This window comes from Lactuca serriola, chromosome 9 (genome assembly GCF_051521515.1).
Source record: "Lactuca serriola cultivar US96UC23 chromosome 9, Lser_US96UC23_V15, whole genome shotgun sequence".
Lineage (NCBI taxonomy): Eukaryota > Viridiplantae > Streptophyta > Magnoliopsida > Asterales > Asteraceae > Lactuca > Lactuca serriola.
This window is the reverse complement of record NC_136416.1, coordinates 6030407-6044264: the sequence shown is the minus strand read 5'-3', so window position 1 is coordinate 6044264 and position 13858 is coordinate 6030407. Positions and strand designations below refer to the sequence as shown.

At 37.1% G+C, this 13858-nt stretch overlaps 1 protein-coding gene across 1 annotated transcript; it reads right to left on the bottom strand.

Moving 5' to 3' along the window:
• Positions 1 to 6505: 6505 nt before the first annotated feature.
• LOC145075291 (uncharacterized) lies at positions 6506 to 7018 on the bottom strand. The gene has a single exon (XM_079021585.1). It carries the CDS (start codon positions 7016 to 7018, stop codon positions 6506 to 6508), a length of 513 nt encoding a protein of 170 aa, XP_078877711.1.
• Positions 7019 to 13858: the final 6840 nt, after the last annotated feature.

Sequence of the window (13858 nt, the reverse complement as noted above, 5' to 3'; positions counted from 1 at the left end):
CCATCAAACTAAGGGCTTGTTTGATATCTTGTTGACTGGGTCCGGGTCAGCACTTTCGGCTGACTCGGTCCAGTCAGCATGTTTGATAATTGGTAATTTTGTTTGACCCGGTCCAAAACCACCGACCCACCTTCCGACTCGGTCCCATAAAAAAAGAAGCTGACTCAGTCATTTTGCTTGATTGCCCTCATTTTCCCTTCTCCCAAAACACGATTGTTCTTCACACCTTTCTTCTTCGTCACCAATTGATGAACGATACAACTACACCTTTCTTCTTCGTCACCAATTGATGAACGATACAACTACATCACTTCTTCCTCAAATTTTGGCCACTTCTTCTAATGCTACAGCAACGATTTCTTCTGCCTCTAACCCTCTCTCCGACCATCAGCTTCGCTGCAGAAGGCAACCCTGTAGCTGGTACTCCACCATCGTTGTGGTACGGTTTTGTACCGATCGCCTGTGGAACGCAACCCATATCGAAAAAGAACCAATTGCAAAATTGAATAGACCATACCTCAATTCGTGATTCTGATAGACAGGAACGAGTATTTGGAACATGGATTGTGGGTTTGGGAATGTTGATTGTGGGTACAGGATCGACGACTGGTAAAATTGATTTTTTTTTATCTTTTATGTAATTGATTGTGTATACCTCCTTCATAAGGCAGTGATTCACTTGTTTGACTAGTTCGATATGGTTGACGGTGGGTTAAGAAAATAATGAAATTTTAGATGGTTAAAGAAGTTGCAGTGGAAATAGTTGAGGGATGGATAAAAGAGATTACAATATCTTATTTTTGTGTGAGGATAAGAGATGGGAATGAAGTTTGACTTATCTGGAATTAAGAAAAAGAAGAGTTGATTACTGCCAAATGTTTTTCGTGTCTATAAGGTACATACTAGACATTGTTTACAATGGCAACTCCATTCTCCATTACTGTGACAATTAATTTGTCTTTAGAGCAACGTGTAATGGAGTACAAGATAGCAGAACTGGGTATATGAAGGTTTTATTTGGCTCCTATGATTGAAGAAGATGATGAAGAGAATAAAGCTTTAATCAACAACTGAGCCGTGAGAACTAAAATACTAAATGCTTTGGTAGTTGTTTGCTAGTTGAAGCTATATTGTGTAGAATGTACTCATGAGAACTTAGCCAAGTTTTTCTTGCTGGTACTTATTATTATTTTTTGTAATTTCAAGCTAATTTTGTATTCTTTTGTTGGTGATTGAAGCATTTTAAATGAATTTGGTCAAAGTGTTGACTTTTACTTCAACTTGGTATAAAAATCACATGATTCTAAGTGTCATTGATAACAATTTTTATTTGGATTTTCACGGTTTGTATTTTTTTATAATTATTATATCCGGCAAAAAAGACAACATAAGGGTAATATAGTCATTTTTTATCGTTCACCACAATCGGTCACAGATATAATCAAACAACATGATTTTAGTCAGATGTGGACTCAGTCAGAAATGTTGACCCAGTCAGCACTAACTCAGTCAGTACTAACTCAGTCAGCAACTATCAAACAACCCCTAACCCTTGGCCTAGTGTATATGAATGTTCTGATCCCACTGAAAAATCTTGCGAACCATGCACCTATTATTTGCTTCTTAGTCTAGTGCTTTCGAAATGTTAAAGAAAAAAAAGGAAAGGTTTTTTATTAGTAGTATCTCACATATATTTTTTTTTGAACAACAGGATTTTATTAAACTAGCAAGAAGCTAGAAAAGAAACATTACAAATTAATAGTAGTAGAAATATGATTATGAAGCCAAGAGCTCCAGCTAATCTTAGCTTTGGAACACCTATTAGAAATCCAAAAGAAAGACCTGTAAACAACATCATCAAAAAGTAGAGATTTCCTAGGGGTATCTGCTCTAAAAATCAAGGAATTTCTAAAATGTCATATACACCAAAAGCAAGTAGAAACCATAGCATCAAAGGCCCTTCTCTGCGCAGGTCTCATGGAAATAACATCCAACCACAAAATAAGAGACTCAACAAAAATTTGGTTGGGAAGCTGTAAACCCCACCAAATAGCAATACGAGACCATAAAACAATCAACTCAGCACATCCTGCAAAAATATGGTCAATAGTCTCCATATTATGAGAACAAACGGGACAATTAATCGAATCCATCATAATACCCCTAAGGGATAAACACTCCCGAGTAGGAATACTGTGAAGCCTAATCCTCCACATAAGAATGTTTATCTTAATCGGAATCCAATTATTCCACCGGGTGGTGGGACCTCCCGAAGTAAGCATAATACCATCCAAATAACTCTGGGCCAAAGAGACAGAGAAAAAATCTGAAGAATCGATAGTCCATCCCAACCTATCAGGAACAGATCTAAGCTGCAACCCTGCAATTGAGACATCAAATTATCCCACTGCTCCCTATATGCTCCTCCTCTAGGAATATGCCTAAGAGTATTATGATCCCATCCCCTAGATAACCGATCACTAACAGAATCATGTCTAAAATTATCCAGAGAAAAAACTCTAGGAAATATAAAACACAATGGCTTATCACCCAATCAAACATCCTGCCAAAAAGAAGTAGAATTCCCATACCCAACCCTAATAGGACAAAAGGATTGGAAATGTATATTCTTTTCTCTCAGGTGAATCAACATGCGAAGGACCCCATTCCAAGGGCTACAACCTGAACCCCGAGGGGTAAAGGATCTACAACCACCATCAGAACCAAACGTAGATTTTATGAAACGGGCCCACAAAAGATGAGGATTATGGAAAAATCTATACCACCTATGAAAAACCATGGCTCTATTAAAAGAAAACAAACTCCCAATCCCCAATCCACCATTCTCTCTAGATGCTAAAACTTTATCCCATCTAACCCAGTGCATCCTTCTCTCTTTTAAATCTGCTCCCCAAAAAAAATCTAGCTCTCAATGCCTCCAAAGAAGCCAAAACTGAGATAGGAGAAAGAAAAATAGACATCATATAACTCCCTAGCGATCCCAAAACAGACTTCACCAAAGTAAGACGACCTCCAACCGAAAGACTCTTAGCTTTCCAACTCGACAATCTACTCCGGAAACACTCAAGAATAAGAGACCAAACAGCAACACGATTCATCGACTGCCCTACCGGAACACCAAGATGAGAAAAAGGCAACTCAGAGGCAGCACACCTAATTCTTTCTACAACACTAGAAACCTCAGTAAAAGGAACTCCCACACTAATCAATTTACTTTCAAGCAAATTAATTTTCAGCCCAGACGCCATGTAGAAACACTGAAGAATCCGAAAAGACAATTTACATTCTGTGGATCCTAAGAAGAAATCAACATGACATCATCCGCATAAAAAAGATGTGAAATCTTGACCCCTGAGATCGAAATCCCCCTAAAAGCATTAGTTGAACGGGCCGTAACCAAAGAAACATGAAGCCCTTCCATAGCTAAAATGAAAAGAAAGGAGATAAAGGATCGCCTTACCGTAAACCCCGATGAATTTGAAATTCATCAGTCGGAGAACCGTTAACCAAAACTGAGGCCCTAGCAGTACATAGTAACTCCTTAATACAGCCACACCATATCTCCCCAAATCCCATAATCATCATAATCTCCAAAAGATAATCCCACGACAAAGAATCATAAGCTTTTCCGAAATCCACCTTAAATAACATCAAAGGATTTCAAGAGGTCTTGCTCCAGGCAGCCACTTCATTTAGAAGAAAGGGACCATCTAAAATTTGTCTACCTCTAATGAAAGCAAATTGTTCTATACTAACGACACTATCAATAACCTCCGCCAATCTATTAGCTAACAGTTTACCAATAATTTTATATTGGCAACCAATTAGACTAATAGGTCTAAAATATTTTGCAGTCTTGGGGTCTCTGTTTTTTGGAATAATAGTGAAAAAAGAGGCATTACACCCCTTTGGAATAGAAGAGTGATGAAAAAATGTGAAATAAACGCCTCAACATCATCAACTATTAGATCCCAAAAACGCTTAATAAATCCAAAAGTGAAACCATCCGGCCTTGGGGCCTTTGACGATCCACAATCCCAAACTGCTCTTTTAATCTCTTCCCGAGAAAATGGCGAATTTAAGAAATTCACCTGCACTGAAGATAAGGTACTAAAATGTAACAACCAAAAATACGACCCAAAAATCTTTGTTTTAATAATAATAAAAATCTTGTACTGATCGTCACATCATAAAACCATGTGTCAATATCTCAATTCATAATAAGATGTCATGAACATTTGTATCAAATCAAACTATGAATCAACAAACTCCCAGGAATAAAACTGAAGTTGTGGTGTGTGCAATGCCATCATCCCGAGCTCTTCCCTTTACTTGCGGAAGTACCTGAAACCAAAACTGAAACTGTAAGCACAAAGCGTAGTGAGCTCCCCCAAACTACCACATATCATACAATGACATATAACACATACTGGGCCCTTGCCTACTGCATCGGACCGAAGTCCGGAAACTGCATCGGACTGAAGTCCGGAACTATCCAGGGCCTTGCCCTCTGCATCAGACCGAAGCCCGAAAACTGCATCGGATCGAATTCCGGTACTGACTGGGACCGCATCCCCTGCATCGGACCAAAGTCCAGAACTGACTGCATCGGATCGAAGTCCGGAACTAACCAGGGCCTTGCCCTCTACATCAGACCGAAGTCCGGAAACTGACATATCATAGCATAGCATAAACATATCAACTAGCACATAACTGCATACTGCATCGGATCGTAGCTCGGAACACCCAACACATAAATCCTTTCTGTGCCACGAAGGCATCAAACATACTAACTATTGCATCGGACCGAAGTCCGGAAACTACTGCTAACTAAACGGGCCGGCATTGTGGCCGTAGACCTGTTCCTACTGGAAGGAAACTCACCTCGTAATCTAGCTGCTGGAGGAACTGCTCCGGAATCTGTCTGATGCTGCTCCGGTTTCACCCCGGCTACAATTTCCATAAGTACCATAAATCAAACACTGATAATAACACTGAGGGTACAATAACTATCTTACCCCTGGCCAAAGTCAACCTTTCGGTCAAAGTCAACATTCAGTTGACCTGACTCGTCGAGTTGGGTCACCAACTCGTCGAGTCCTTACTCTCACTTTATGCTTCTACTCGCTACTACTCGTCGAGTTTTGGCACAAACTCGGTGAGTTCCTGTTTGTTACTAACACTCCGACAATATGCATCCGACTCGCTGAGTTGTATGAACAACTCGTTGAGTCTGTTATTGAGGCATGGAGATTGCATTGGACTCGTCGAGTCAGGGCATTGACTCGCCGAGTTCTTCCACAAATGAGTTTAACCCTCTAGCTCACCGAGTCCTTCTCTCACTCACTGGTTCCACTCGGCATAACTCGAAACGGGGAAAACAGGGGACTCGCGACTCGACTCGCCGAGTCTGAAGAACGACGCGCCGAGTCGCATGCATGCAAACACTATATACTCGATTCTGCTTGAAACCAGTCCATTCCATTCATAGATCTGGGTTCTTGGGGTTTGATTAACACGTAAAGTTTCCAATTTTACGTGTAAATAACATCAAATGAAGGTTTTAGGGTTCAAAGCACACTATAAGAGTAGATCTAGAGCTTTCATGCAAAAATGGCTCCATAAAGGTACTATATCTAAGCTTCTGGAACTCAAACCTAGCTAGATCCGAAGGCTATTCATCACAATGAGTCCTCTAAACTATTACCAAGCCAAGAAATGGTTCAAGAATAGCTTTAATGGCTTTCCAAAGGGAATTAAAGCATGAAAACAGAAAAGGGACGAGTTATACCTCACTATTCTCTGAAATACCACAAAGATCCTGGATCCCCTTCTTCTCTTCTTGATCTACCTTCCTTCTTCTCTCAAAATCTTCAAATAAACCCACCAAATCACACAAAATGCTAAAAGGGTTCTAGGGTTTCGATGGTGCTCTGAGGGGTGATGGGGGATGACTTGAGGCCCCAAAAGTTGTTTAAATAGGGTGCAAACCCTTGAAATTAGGGTTTCATCCAGACTGGCGGACTCGCCGAGTCCGGAATATAGACTCGTCGAGTTGCCAACTTACACATGCTCAAAGTCCCGACTCAACTCGACGAGTCTGGCTACTGACTCGTCGAGTTCCTTCTGAAAACTTGAAAAATAGTTATTTAAATAACATACCAGAATTGGGGCGTTACATAAAATTACTAGCATTAGTCTTAGGCCTCCAATACTTTTGATCGGAAAAAAGATCCTTATAATACTCATGGAACCCCTTTTTAACCAAAGTAGGGTTATCTACCCACACCCCATCAATCAACAGACCATGGATTGCAGTTTGACGTCTCTTCCCATTAAGAACCCCATGAAAAAAACCCGAGTTCTTATCACCCTGTACTCCCCACTGAATCTTCGCTTTTTGAGCGAGATCTAACTGAGCTAAATGATCTAACTATGAGACCTCATTTAATAAAGAAACCCTATGTTCCCTCAAGATAGAAGATCATTCCCCATCCATCAGACGACTATCAATAGATTCAATTAAATCTTGGAGATTTTTCTTTTTAGTAACCAACAAATTCCAATAATTTAGATTCCACACCCTAAGATTAGATTTAAGACGCTGCAATTTCTTCTTAAATCTCACCCAGGGATTATCCAGACCCGTCCCAAACAAATCACTCATCCAGGAATCCCGCACTATATTCTCAAAACCATCTCTATCAAACCATGAATGAAACTCCCGAAAAGGAATAGGGCCATAATCCACCATATGCTCCAAAAGTAGAATCGGACGATGATCAGGAATATTTTTTTCCAACACAATACCCGCAAGATGAGGAAAAGCAGTCATAAACCCATCTGTGACCAAGAATCTATCAAGTTTACAAAACTTAGATCCCCATTTATCACTCCAAGTAAAACGAGGTCCACTCAAAGGAATATCAGAAAGATCAAGATTCTCTATAAAATCATGAAAAACTCGAGCAGAAAGATGATTAAAAATGGAACCCATTCACGTATATTAATAAAACAAAAAATTAAAATAAATTTCAATCGCACATCAAGAAAGACCAAGTCTATTGAACATACCAACTTTAAAAAGGCATTTATATATGGTTATAAAGACAACAAATTTTATACATAGTTGGGTTTTGATAATCAATATGAGGATGGGTCTTGCTCATCAAATTTAACTTTCAGATATAAACCCATTCCACCCTTAGATGTCAACCCTTATGCTACCAAGCTTTTTATAAATGCCAAAAAACAATGATAATCCCACTCATCGAATGTAAATATAAGCTTACACATGTACATGCCAACCATTTTATGTCCAAATGATCCTAGAAAACAGAAAGTCAATCAAAAACCAAAAAATAATCAAATAAACCAGAAACTAAAAAAGAACAAAGCGAATAATTGACGAAAATGACTTAACATATGCAACAGATCCGCCTAAAACAACCATATTACAAACCCTAAATTTCATGTTCTTGCCTTTAATACTTCAACTTTTCTCTAGCTAACAGTAGCAACAACATAAAAAAAAAAATTAGAGACATAAAACTCTTAAAGGAGAAGAGATAATAGTTCAAAAATACTTCCGGTTTGAATTCTTTTCTCACTTCCTTGCAGATTAAAAGAGACAGACTATAAATGACATGGTTTTCAACAATTAGTTTATTTGATGGATATATAACATCCAAATTTCTTTTTAACTACACATATTCAAACCTTAAAAAGAAAGAGGGAGCATTAGAAAATCATACACGATAAACAATCTAGGTTAAGCCCTTTTAAAAGTTGGACCAAATGCCAAATTTTAAAATTCAGACCTGATGCAAGAATTTGTTGTATGGTTCATTTGTTAACAATCTTTTCTTAATTAGGTTTAAATGTCACAAATAGGACAAATTTAAAGCATAATGTTATACAAAAATATGTAAGAAAGTACATAGCTATTTCTTGCATTTAATCCAAAATAAATGCAAGTAATAGAAACATATACATGTTTATATATCAACCTTCTTTCAATTTGTCTTGGATGTTGCATTTAACCCTAACTGAGACAAGGGAGTGAACAAAATGATGAAAACATCAAACCTTTGTATTATGACTCTTTTCCTTGGAGTTAGATTTCCATATGGCTGCCAATTGATCATTCACATCAATGGACCACTTGCACATTCACATCAATGGACCACTTGCAGGTGGACAGTAGATTCGTGGTTGAGTAAATAACCATTTGTGGTCCTGCAAAACGAATCCAATCTTCAAGAAATCAAGAAAATAACCTTTTAATCATAATAATACCATACATAAAAACACATGAATTAAGGGGATTATGAAAAAAAGAGTTAATTGTAGTATTGGTTGCAAAATAAAATGGCAAACAAAAAATTCAATGTAGTGTCTTACTGTGTTCTCTTTCTGATTTGTTAGAAAGCTTCACAACCATGTTCAAAACCTTTGGAAGTTTGTGTAATGCTAAAAACGAAATCAGTTTTTTAGGTTAGAAACAAAATATATATGTAGGTGTCATCATCTTTGCAGTAGAGGGAAATATAGTTGATGAATTCACAAAATAATGAGTATGATAAAGTAGTTAAGCTTGATTTGTCATGTTCTTTGCAAAAATAATTTATAATTTCAAAAATGGAAATAGGAAAAAAAAATCTTGTCTTGCTTGCCTTCACCAGCATAATGAGTACATTATGTAAATAAACCACAAACAAATTGTCATTTCGAAGTATAAATATGACACAATAAAAATGGTTATTGACAATAACAACCTGATGTTTGCTTGTTTCATTGTTCCACGTCCACTTTTAAACCCCTACTCTTCATCTACTCCCTGATTCTTCATAAAGATCATAAACTTATAAGAAAAGATCATAAAAAAAGTTGTCAATGTAGTGATATAAAGCCTAGATTTAAGTTTTTTAACTAAAAATGAAAAAAAGGAAATAAATACCTGATGGTGGATCTAAACTGTCATGTTCTTCATCGCAGGGAGAGAGAGAGAGAGAGAGAGAGAGAGAGAAAGAGAATAAGGCTTTCTAGTTACAAATATGGTTTGCTTCTCCACCCCAAACCTCCGTTCATCTTCCAAGTTCGCAACGTGAAAAAGGCTTTGTATCCAGGCCCCTACAAAACCATGCACAAAGATGTTAAATCAAATATAAGCATAGATATGATCATTCGAATCAACAAAATTGACACGCACACACACATTAGATAGATAGAGAGAGAGAGAGACCTTGGTAAGAGCTTAAAGCATACCATATCTGGTACACCGGCTCTGGATCAGTGGTTCGTATGTGTGTTCGTTTGTGACGACAACAATGACAACCAAAAACGTAGCCAGTGATTCGTTGTGGCGGAATATAGATGGTTAGAGTGTAAAGAGAAATCGTAATATGTATCCTAGCTCCAAAATATCAAGATCTAAGTGAGTTTTAGAAATAAAATTGAGATATAGAGTGAGGTTTAGGGTGGGATACAATTACATAAATAGGGAAGAATATTAACAAAGATATAGCATTACAGCAGAAGAAAAGGGCGGCATAATTTGGTGGTTGTTGGGTAGGATAAGAAATTGAGACCTGGTCAAAAGTGTTGAAAATTGAAGGTTTAAAGCATACGTTTGACCAAATAAGATTTTTACTTTTTCTACGCATAAAATGGTTGAACATGTTGCATTATGTGTTGTACGACTTAAAATTCAGCATTTGACTAAAAATGTTTTATAAGGTATTAATATATATATATATATATATATATATATATATATATATATATATATATATGGTTAAAAGTAAATTAAAATGAATAATGAAAAAAGACATGCATTCTTACATCTTCAATATCCGTTAAAATCAATAGATAACCACCAAATCTCCAAATTATTTGTATATTTTTCCTAGATACAAGAAGTTGGTTCGTTAAGATGTTTATATTTAAAGTTTCATACAATCAAAGTTGTTTTTATTAAAAACACTTTCATGATCTAACCAAAGCTCAAAACTAATAATCAAAAAGCTATTAACTGTAAAACTCATTGTATGTGCTAATTTGAAATAATCATCAATTAAATCTTTTAAAATGGTTTCAAAGTTTTAGTGTGAGGAAAATGGTCCCAAAGTTTAATTCAACATATTTTACAGAGTTCAAATACATATAACGGTCCCAAATAAAAATTTCTAAACATTTAGTGGTTTAATTATAAAAACATTTCCTATGAGAGTGTCACAACATATATAAAAATAAGGTTTAAGAAGACATTACAAATCAAAGGTCTTTTAAATACAAAGCTTATGAGTCTTCTATGCTTCTAAATATATCTACTGTTTTTGTCAAAGATTACACAAGTGAAACTCAATCAAATTGTATGAGAGATTGTGATATTTAGGGTAAAACATGTACAAGAGACACAAGTGGTTTACAAGGAAAGTCATTGATCCTTGCTAGGATCTTCGACACAAAATCATGGGAGGTGATAATGATCATCTGCCTTGATGATTTTATTGATTAAAAATGTTGTTTACAGAGATGAATGTGTAAATGTAAGTACAAGTATTGTAGACGAGCTAATCGTGTGTCTAGTGTGTGTAATACAAGTGTTATTTATAGTTTAATGCTAATAAAAAGAAGTCTGATATTTCCGAGATCCTCCGAGAATCAGCATATGAACGTTGTTTGACTTGGTATTCCGAGTCTTTTGCCTGGTCAAGATGATTCTTCGTTGATAATAAGTCTTTAGTTGACTATTTCTTCATATGTGAGGAAAATAAAGAAGAATATAACCGTTGTAGATGTCAGGAAAATAAATGATAATAATCGGGATCCTGAAGTATGTTTAAGGATCCTGAGGCTTTGGAAATATTGAGGATCATGAATGTAATTCTATGATCCTTGCCCTAACAATTGCCCCTAAATTATTCCTGTAAAATATTTGAGGTCAGTTTACACAATATTTAAAGGGATGATTTAGGTAAATTAAAAATTAAAAACAATTAAGAGAAAGAGATAGGAAATCTGAATTTTAAATCTTAATCAGATAGGATTTATCTGTTCAAAGTAATCATTGCTGAGTCAAATCTTATCTTTTTTCTTCTGCGGCTAGGTTAAGTAGGGTGAGGAACCGTCATTTTCTTTCACCTTCTTTACCATTCCCTCCGATCATCCATAATCGTCTTCAGAGGTGATTCCCTTCTTCCTTGTTTTCCTTTGTTTTTTTTTGTAGTCGTCCATGGGAAGAAAGATGACTCGTTCGCATGCCAACATTATTGCTCCGTTGGAGAGCGATTTCGTCGATCAAGGGATCCTGACCTACGATGAGGTATGTTCCTTTGATGACAAGGACATGAAATACCTTAAGTCAATAGGAGCTTTCCCATCCGACGTCGTTTTTAAACCTTTCGATGCCTCTATTCAAACCGATTTTGCATCTTCCTCATGGGTATGTTTTCTAGAATACCCATTTTCCCTTGGTTTAAAGTATCCATTTTCTGGAATTGTCTCCAAGCTCTTTCAAGCCACGATACTTTAAATTGTTCAAACTATACCTGTAATCTGGAGGATTTTTTTCTTGGATTGACCGAGTAAATCTTTCCCATGATCAAGAGATAGATCTTCCTGAGTTGGATTTCGTTTATGAACTTTCTACCTTTGTAAATTCTCTTTTCTTACTCAAGCTTAAGCTCAATCACTCCCTTTTGATTCTGAAATCGAAACACAATGACAGAGCCTGGAAGGAGAAGTATTTCTTTGTGAGGCGTGATTCTATCGCCGACGGAGAGTTTTTGCCTAAAACTTGGGCTAAAAGGGGTAGGGTTCGTTTGTTGGTTTTGAGGATCCTAAAATTTACCCTTCTTATTTTTTTTTTGTTTAAATGCAGGTTTGAATTTTGGGAAAGCTTTTTCTGAAGCTGAAGATACCCAGGCAAAGGTTGCAGACTTTCTTGCTCTACCAACTGGTGTTAGGAGTTAGGACGTTCAAGTTTGATTGTGCAAATCTTAAGGAAGGTTCATCTACGACTGCTTCCATGGCTACCTGTTAGGATACCTTTCTATTTGTTTACTTCAATATTAGGATCCTGAATTTACAAGGATCCTTCATGATTGGCAGGAACTAAAACCACTTGTTCCAGTGCTCGCTTCGCTTTGCTTATCTTGAGGATGACATATCTAGCGGTTTACTAGCTGCAAAGAAGGAAAAGATCCCACCTTCCGCTCCCGCCAAGAAGACCCAGCTTGACCTTCCTGTGAAGCCTTGCTCATCTCGTAATAGAAAATCTTCCGATATCTGGGATCTTGAGAATCTAGGGACAAATGAAGCACTGAGGAAGCTAATTTCTTTCTCCCAATTTGTAAGTGTTTTCGTGTTCCTTTTGATCAAAATTTATTTTCTACTTATTGTTGCTTTTTATAGGTGGTTGATCATGTCTCTCGTTCTAATGAGGATTCCAAGCCAAAGCTTGCTTAATCAGAGCATGCCTTGGAGCTTTTGGACCATTATAAGTCTTAAAGCTTGGACCTTTCTACCTTTTTCATTCTAGATCTAAATTATAACCTCCTTTTTGCATGTTTGGGTGGGATTTCTTGCATGGGATCCATAAAGTTGGCAATTTTATGGATCATTGACTCGTTCTCTTCAATATAGTCTTTGGATATGAGTTATGGTGTAGTTTGGGACTCCAAGTTTGAGTCTAGATCTCATTTTCCCCACTTTGGGTCTAGTAAGCGTTTTAGTCATGCATTGGACATGCATGACTGAAAAGCTATGAATTTTTATCATCCTTTGGGTAAAGGAAGACCCCCTGGAAAGTCCCAATTTATAGCTGTAAGGAATAAGAACTTAATGTTTTAAGCTGGTCAGTACAGATCTCATGACGTGATAATTAGGACCGTTGCCTCGTGAGAATGCTAGCCATCCCAACTATTTTGTCTGGATTAGGTCACGACGTGTGATAGTTTCATTTTATTTACTTCTTTTTGTAGTTTATTTTAGCATATTTCATCCATAATCTAGTTAATTTTCATGCATATTTTCCTTTTTGTTATTTTATGACTATTTCGGGCACTTTCTAGTTTCGTGAGCTTTATTGCAAATTTCATGGAGACTAGTGGAGCGGGAATGTTCGGGACGTATGGAAAGCGATGGGAATTGGTGGAAAACAAGGATCTTAGGCTTGATGGGTGGTAGAGATGATGCATGGAGCGAGCTTGATGATTATTTGAAGGCTTGGAGAGAAATAAACATTTAAATTTGCAAGATGCGGGAGTATATTCAAGCATGCATAGATTATTAATCGGGCTAGTTTACGAGCTATGAATCATTTGGAGAAGCCAAATTGGGCTTAAATTGAAGAAAACTTGAAGAAAATGGGCTAGGAGCTGATTGGGCTCGCACTGGGCCAAGTGGGCTAAGCTATGGAGGCCCAAAACCTCAAAGATGCTACATTCAGGGACCACCCGCGCAACAACATGCAGGTCGCGCAACCTTCTGCAGGGGTAATTTCGGAAATCCATTTGGAAGGCTATTTGAGGAAGGTTGGTGCCCATCTTTTGGAGACTCTTGGACATTCGATTTTTGGAGATTCTCTCTGGAGTTTTGAAGACTTTTGAAGGCCAAGAACACTTGAAGAACATCATATTTTTACCTCTTGATTCTTGCTTAATGTTTGGTACAATTTTCTCTAACTTTGTTTCTTTGAGTTTAGCCATGCTTGGCTAAACTAATCTTGGTTGACTTTTGGTTAATCCTTTGAACTTTTGTTGAATGTTGAAGAACCCATGAACATGTTCTTAAATCTTTATGAGAATGTTTTGTGTTTTAACATCTTATCACT